Raw genomic sequence first — 8,335 nt, 5'->3', positions numbered from 1 at the left:
ATTAGGTCATAATTTACAATTTGCATGCCGCCACTTCTCTCTGCTGGAGAAAATTTCCGTAGTCTCGCAAGCAATTCACAAAATTGCTCACCTGTTCGTTGACCTTTTCTTTTCATGCGAGCATAAATACACTTTTCGCCGAAGGCCTTTCTTTCACATCCTCTTGGGGAAATTATTGAAAATGAAGTTCAGCGAGCCTTCAACTGAGCAGTCGATAACCATTAGCCAAAGTGACCTCTTAACGTTTTACCTGTTGTTCCTCGGCTTCAGACACGACACATAAACGTACGATTACTCCTTTCCTTAAGTGATTGAGCTTCTAATGGCTTTATTGTAATCAGTTTTTAAGCAACGACCCAGGCAACAACCACTAACAATTGTTTGGCAAAAAATTGCGATCACTATAGTGGACAGCAACAGAAAACATTATTATTTTGATGTGCTTAAAATAGGGTAAATCAATAAAGAAATGTAATGGAAAAAATCATCATAAAAATGTAGAGGTTTCGGCTTCCGTGACGCTCTGCGGAAATTATTCAAACTTTTTTACGCCACAAACTAAATTTAATAATATAGCACTCGAAGTATTTTTATAGCACACACTTCAATTCTTAATTGCGGCGTTCCCTAGAATTTTGGCGATTGCAAAAGTTTTATAGCAGGCTGAACATGAGGAAATTGTTCTCTTTTGTTTTCGATTGGGCGTCATAGAGATGCTTTTTTTAAATTTAGTAAAAATATTTTACTATTATTTAACCACGTGAATTGAAAATTTTTATTATTCTCATGCTCACTGACAATAAAACTCGAGAAATAATTCCTTCCTCAAATAAGTTTTTACAGCCTTGGCCCAAAATTCAAATTAATTTCTCGGGAGTTCGCGTTCCGACGGTAAAGCCGTGGCAGACGCTGGCAGAAAATTTTTGAAATAGCTGCCGTCGGCTGCCTATGCGACAACTTTTTACACAAGGCGTGTATTATTGAATTGCAAAACTCGGTGTGGTACAGCAGAGGCAAGTATGTCAACTGCTTAGCATGTCGGCATGCAAAACAATAATAATAGCAGAGAGCGCGCCCCGCCGTAATGTGTTTGCTCGACACGGCCGTGTGTGTCTCGCTATTATCCCGGGAAATGAGGTGCCATATATACGGCCATATAAGTGGTAGTGGTGGCCGTTCCACGAACAAATGGAATAAAAACTACAATGTACACCCGAGCGGGTAAATAACGAAGCAAAACACACCCTGAAATGAGGCAGATAAGGGTCTTGCGTCGCCGGAGCTGACGAAAATTAATTGGGCTGATTAGCATAAAATGTACATATAAAACTTGCATACATGTTGAAGAACTTTTTATGATGAACAAAAACTTGATTTGAAGTAAGAAATTATTTACATGAAAATCTAATTATTTTTATTTTCTAATCTTTCCAAGAATTAAGTGGTTATTATTATGCCTTGCAATAAGTAAAATTTTATTATATCATTAAATTATACGTTATACTCTTTGATTTTTCAATTTTAAAAAATGTTTTAGGCTTATTATGCAATTTAGGAAATAATTTATAAAATTATACTTCTTATTTGGTAAAATATATTGTAATTTAATTCTGCAACTTAAGTTAATAGCATTATTACACTCCATTTTAGTTTGAGTTTCATTAGCTTATTAAAATAATTTCAGAGCATGTTTAGTACCGTGCACTCTCTCTCCATTACTTAATTAAGCGTCGGCGACGAAGATTCCGAGCTCCCCGCGGGGCCGTTTTCCACCTGAACATTGCTGCCGGCGTGTTTGATGGATTGCGCGCCCCTCGCCGCTTTCGTGTGCATGAGTCATACAGGTGTTCACCCTCGCCCGAAAATAACGCACAACCAACAATCGCGATGTAATTACTAGTTTTGTGCCCCGGCGCAAATAATTTCCACTCTTTTAATCCGTATCTGCTGCTGGTTGTTCAGATCACTGCTGTCAACGCGCGGAATTTCCGCCTCACTTGCTGCCCTAGAGCGCGGATCAATGCCATTGTCTGCGAGCCCCTGTGCTCACAGAAAAGTGTGCAAATTGCATTCTTGGTGAATCACTCTCGTGTTACATACTCGATTTGTCCAAAACATGATGCTTGCGGACGGATATTTTTGCTCAAGACAGAAATTAAAATCAACACATCTAAAAAGTGCTGTGTTATAAAAAAATTGTTTATCATTAATTTGGTTTTAAACATGACAAAAATAAGTTTCTCCATTCTGTTTTACTGCTTAACTACTTACAATTATTAAAGTTGTTCTAAGAATATGCACAGTAATTTAGAACGAACTGAGAGTGGAAAAAAAATTTAATTTCCTTTTTATTTAATCTCAATTGGATCAACACGTATTTCTAGCCACGTTAATAAGAGAAAATGAAGCAATCGTTGGACGTAATTACACAAAATGGTACAAAACGACGAAATGTCCCTAATGACGACTAATTATGATAAGAAATCTGAGCCTTAATATAAGTCTTTTATGCCAACTTTGGGAACTTAATACTATTAAAATTTAGTTGATATCGTTTCAATAACAAATAGTAAAGGATTATTTATATTTGTGTATATCAATAGCCTTTAGATTGCTTATTTAAAAGGATTGACATGAATTGTCTCTTTTCCCAACAAGTTTATTCATTGCAAAATAATACGCACTAGTTCTTAATTTTTTGTTATGAAAGTGTATGAAAATTTGCAAGTGCAATTCTCACATGCTTCACAATGAAAGTTTTTGTTGCTATTCAATATAAATAATGATATCCATGACTTTCAAATCAAATAAAAGCTGATCTATCATTAAATTTAAAAGATTCATTTCCAAGCTTCATTTTTCATTTATTTTGCATGTGTATGTTTGATAAAATTTCGTTAGTAATCATCATTTCATTTATGACTTATTTTTTCTAATCCTTTTTGATGCCGTTTTTTAGAAGAAAATTAAAATTTATGAGCATCGCTATATATTGATTTACAAATGAATCATAAAAATATTAAAATTAAAATTAGCTAATAATTAATTACATTAAATTTACATTTCGGCTTAATTTGATTTACTTTATAGTCCTAAATAGGAACCGAAACATTATCATAATATGGTATGTACGTTGTTAAGCTAGGTCGCATGTCACTTGAGTTTAACCGGTTGCATATCCTCTCGGATCGCAGGCGACGAGCAGCAAAACAACTCGCGCGGCCCACGCTGCAAGTTTTCCATTTACCGAATTCAATTGCTGCGTGACACTCACAGGATTTTATTTTCGGATGGAAACACTCTCTGCTGGCGTCACGTTAGCCAAATTAAACGGGACTAGTCTATAGTTGTTAGTCTGATTAAAGGCGGAAAATCGCGTCCCCAGGGCACAGGACGAAGAAACGTCCGTGGAACAGTGTCGGGTATCGCAATGGGCTGTGACTCACTCGCTCACGCACGCACCCACCCAGCACCCGCCAGCCACGGGGGTGGCGAGCCATAAGGCCGGGGGTGGAAAAATAAGATAAAGGAATCCGCCGCACGACAATGGAGTTGCGTCCAAACATATTCGAGTGCGCGAGTGGCGGGTGCAGGCAAGATAATCAAATACGAGCGGAATTAATTAATTATAGTGGATGATGGTGGCAGATTTAGTTTTGATTGATGTGAGTTTCTCTCGGCGACGAGTGGGCGGCCGAGAATGAAAATGAATAAACCTCGCGGGGAAGATTTTATTTGGCAGCAGCAAACGAGTGCCCCTTGGGTGGTTGTTACTCGTGCTGACGACAATTTTTATTGTGTTTGCACGAGTCGAGAGCGTGGCGAAGCTCTTAATGAGCAAGATGAACGAGCCGCTTGTCACGGCTATAACTTAATTTTTAAGATTTACGGTTAACGACTGCATACAACACAATAACAAAAATTTGATTTAATGATCAATTTAATCCAGCACGTAAAGGTTAATTTAATTAAGATCAAGTTTTACAAGTTACTTTCAAACTCTAAGCAACTTAATTATTCAATCAAAACATACATTTACGGCTAAAATATTGTTTTTGAGCAAAATATTATTCATTACAAGACAAACTTAATAAATCTAGAAAAGAAACAGTTCATTAAAATTATTGTTTTTTCCATTTCAATAAATTTTCAAAATTATAACTTACTTTTGTAAATTATTTACATTTATTTTTAATTTTTATATATAATATTAAATTATCTTGACATGACAAGAATAATGCAAAATCGTCATTGAAAAATATATATTTCAACCATAATTTATTATTTGATCTCTAAAATGACAAATATTTCTAAAATTAACATTTTATTAATTTCACGAGATTTTCAGTCTTTTATTTTGTTATTCTATTATGCGCATTACGAATAATGTAATAATTTACCTAGCATGGCGCAAAAAAAGTGTGCTTTTTGACGCAAATGGAGACAAATGCGATTCGGAAGATTTATTGTTTCCATTATTTTCAATAATTTTGAATTTTTCAAAAATTTGAAATCTATCACTTGGAATTTCCCATCATCAATTGGACGAGCACAGGAAGTTCTGTCCTATCCGGCAAGCGTCATCAGTGCAAAAATGAGTATAAAATTGAGGCAAGCGAGCAGATTTTTGGACTTTCCGTGTTCGGTTTGCGATCTGTTTACTTGCCGAGATGAAGCTGACGCTAGCAGTAAGTTCAAAGCTATTTATATTTTATAAATCTGAATGAAAAATTAACTTATTGCAAAAATGTCAGGCAACTACAGACTAATGCATTTACAGTGAACATTAAATTGAACAAACGATTTTTTAATTTTTTTTTTTTTAAATAATCAGTTCTTAATCGGTAATTTAGAAATATTTCTTTATATTCGATTACGGACTATAAAATTGATCTAAATTTCATCAAAATCTTGAGAGTGATTATTTTAAAAATGCAACAAGTGCAATAAACGTTTATAAAAAATTACAAAATTTAATATAAAATTCTAGCCCAAAATCATAATCCATTTTTATTTAATTATGCAAAATATTATTGGATATGTTATAATATTGTTAACAATCCTTATTTCTCATAATGAATTAATGAAATAAGAAGTTGTGAAACAATTACCTATTTGTGTTTTTTTAGAATATTTTATAACAAATTACAATAAAAATTATGAGTGAAACTTAAAACTAAAATTAAAAGACAGAATAAAAAATAAAATAAGTAAATTTTTCTAAATTGTCAGATTTTGTTGGCGATTTGCGGATTGCTTGCCTTCACAACGTCAGCACCAGTTGGCGAAGAGACAAAACGCACCGGTGACGTGGTCGCTCCGTCAGTTCTTTCACAGCCTGACGGCAGCGGTTTAGCAGCAGGTCTTCCTGGAGATTTGTCAAAAATTAGGGAAAAATTTAAAAAACGAGCAAAAGGCTTTTTAAGTCAAATGAACGTAAAAGTCCCAGACGGTATAGTGCCTGATGGAAAAGATGGACCAGCTCTACCTCCAACAGGAAGATTTCCTTTATTAGGTCAAATTAACGCTCCTTCCGATGGCTCGGATTCCGGATCTGACGTTTTCACAGGACCATTAGGAGGAAAGTTTACACTGCCAAAGCTTCCCAACGTCGGAGATGAGGTGAATGGAGCCAATGGCTTTCCTAACTTGGGATCTTTTGGCAAACCAATGAGCTCTGGGGGCTCAGATGGACCAGAGGGTCTCTTCGGAGGAAAGGACGGTCAGGGTGGAGTTCCGGAGCAACTTGGGCAAGTCATGAAGAACGCAATGAATAAGGTCAGGGGCGTCTTTTCTCCGCAGTCAGTTAATGGGAAGATCGAGGTCAAACCTGCTGGTGAAAATACATCACCAAACGATTCCAAACCTGCAGAAGCAAATAATGATTCTGGAACTTCTCAAGTCTTGGCTGCAAAACCGTTCAAGATAATAAGGGAGAGGATTAACAAACTAAAGAAAAAATTTACTAAGACACAGGAGTAACAATTTAAATCCATTAATAGATTTTATATTAACCTGATTGAAAACAAATAAAATCTCATTGCATCTAAATTAATGAGTTTTTTTTTAAATAAAAATTTAACTCAATCTTTAAATTAGGAATTAATTTCTTAATTCTTTACAAATATTTAAATTATGTAGTAATAGAATAAATAAAGAGAATAAATAAATAGCAAAAATAAAATATCAGCAAAACCTGATTAGTTTTTTTGCCCTGATTTTCATTGTTTCGAGCAATCGGCGCGTATAATCAAGTCAAGAAATCACAAGCGCCAAAAATATTCCCGCGGCTGCTCTAATTGCCAAAGCCACTCCAAGCAAGGGTGCTCAAAATGCGGATAATTGCCCGGCGGCAGAGCGAGAAACCTCGGCCCGCATAACAATTTTTCATCCTCAAGAGAAACAAAACAAAAAAAAAAAGAGGGAAAAAATCACCTGGAGAGTAAAAAGCAGAATGCGTGCACACAATCATACATTGTGTGCGGAAACGTGTATATATCCGCAGCGTGCGTTTAATGACGTCAGCCTCGGCGATATCAAAATCGCACCTGGCCTTCGAATAGCACAAGGGTTGCTGAATGAGGGAATCCCCTCGCCAGCCAGCGTCCGCCCCTCCTCGCGGCCCTTTGTCTGCGTGCACCCGGCTTGTGGGGCGCGACATTATGCACTTCCACAACCCCAGCGGGAACAGCTGCCGTTCTTGAATCAAAGCGTTTTACTCTCCTGCTTGCTCTCTCTCTCTCGTCTCGACCGCGTAGTACTAGTCGTAGTAAATAAAGATAAAGTACGTGCGTTTGTGCCTCGAGAATTCGGTCTTGAGGAGGGTCTTGGCGTGGCAATGAATGAAACGAGACTTGCTTGAATGAGCCACGTCGTGTTGCGTCTGCAGGGGGCGGTTTAAAGGGCCCAAGACACAGGTGGAATCTGTGGCACCTTGTCTTCAAACAGCTGCCACAAGATGCGAAGGAGATTTGAATATCTTCGAGAAGGAGAAGGTTGAAAGACACCTGTTAACTAGGTCACTGTGTCGCGCATAAACTCTGTTTTTTTTTTCTTGTAAATTTGAAACTAAATTAAAATTTTATAAAAAGTTTCTTCTCTCTTTTCTTAAAATTACATCGCTTTATAAAATATTTTAAAAATTAAGAATTAAAAAGTACGTTAATAATTCATTTTTGGAGCAATTTGGAAAATTTTATTGTAGATAGAAAGCAACAAAACCAAAATTTTGAAACTTAATCTTTTTCCTCTCTATTTTTATTGTGGAACTGCTTTGAAATGTCAATTAAAATATGAAAAATTTCTCAGTTTAAAATTCTGATTGCTCAATTATATAAATGAATTTAGATTTTAGAAAGTAAAAATTTACTTCAGTAAAATTACTCTGCAAAGAGATAATTCTCTTTAAGCTATCAATATGTAAGCATATTGCAATTTTCCCTTCATCGACTATTCGTGGTAATAACCCTTTCCTTTGCCATTATCTTATCAATTTGCACTCAGCCGCGCAAGGGTGGCGGTTTATTAGCTTGGGCATTATCAAGTTGGTGTAATGAGAGCGCAGATGTCTTCATAATCTTGCGTGGCTCGACACAAAAACAGCTCCAATTATCGCTCACCCTTGACGCATTTTGGCTGAAATAGCGCGCTCTGGCACTCTTTCCGCTAAGCGGCGCATTCTCTCGCCAAACATAGCTGCAAAAGGGGCGAAGTACGAATAATAAGAGGGCGCAGATTGTTGCCAAGTAACCGTGAACTTCAATCACGCCCGTCGCTCAAAGTCGAATTTCCTAGTAATAGTTATTGCTGCAAAAATAGTGAAATTAATTATTAATAATGTATTAAAAAAAGTGAATTGAAGGCACTTTATGAAGAAAATCTGTATAAATTAATTAATGAAATAATTATAAAAGAATACTTAAATATGAGACTTTAAATTTGTTAAAATACTACAAGTAAAAATTAATTTTTAAATCTTCAATTTTATAAATTAATTCAATTTGTATACACATATTTCAGATTTTTAAATAAATAAATAGTAACCAGTTAGAAATTATGTTTAATTTAAATAATAAAAATACATTTATTTACAAAATTTGGGTGTTTTTTTTTAATTCTATTGATTTAGAAAATATTTTTAAAAAGTCAATCAGATATTCTTTTTGTAAAAATGTCAAAACTCGTTTGTTTGAAAGTACAAAATTATTCAAGAAGAAAAACTGGTAGTCTTCGTGCATCCAGCAAAACTACTTTTCAACCCCCATTTAACCCCATAGCTTCTGTTGCCTTTTTGGTCAATCTATTTACATCCTATTCAAGCACGCGCTGCACAAAA

At 35.5% G+C, this 8,335-nt stretch overlaps 1 protein-coding gene across 1 annotated transcript; it reads left to right on the top strand.

The window, feature by feature from the left end:
* Positions 1 to 4,599: 4,599 nt before the first annotated feature.
* LOC132197233 (uncharacterized) lies at positions 4,600 to 6,064 on the top strand. Its single transcript, XM_059620379.1, has 2 exons — positions 4,600 to 4,688; positions 5,233 to 6,064. Exons 1-2 carry the CDS (start codon positions 4,671 to 4,673, stop codon positions 5,980 to 5,982), a joined length of 768 nt encoding a protein of 255 aa, XP_059476362.1. The 5' UTR covers positions 4,600 to 4,670; the 3' UTR covers positions 5,983 to 6,064.
* Positions 6,065 to 8,335: the final 2,271 nt, after the last annotated feature.

This window comes from Neocloeon triangulifer, unplaced genomic scaffold (assembly GCF_031216515.1).
Source record: "Neocloeon triangulifer isolate White Clay Creek 2 clone unplaced genomic scaffold, ASM3121651v1 ptg000012l, whole genome shotgun sequence".
NCBI classification, from domain to species: Eukaryota; Metazoa; Arthropoda; class Insecta; order Ephemeroptera; family Baetidae; genus Neocloeon; species Neocloeon triangulifer.
This window is presented reverse-complemented; position numbering and strand designations above follow the sequence as displayed.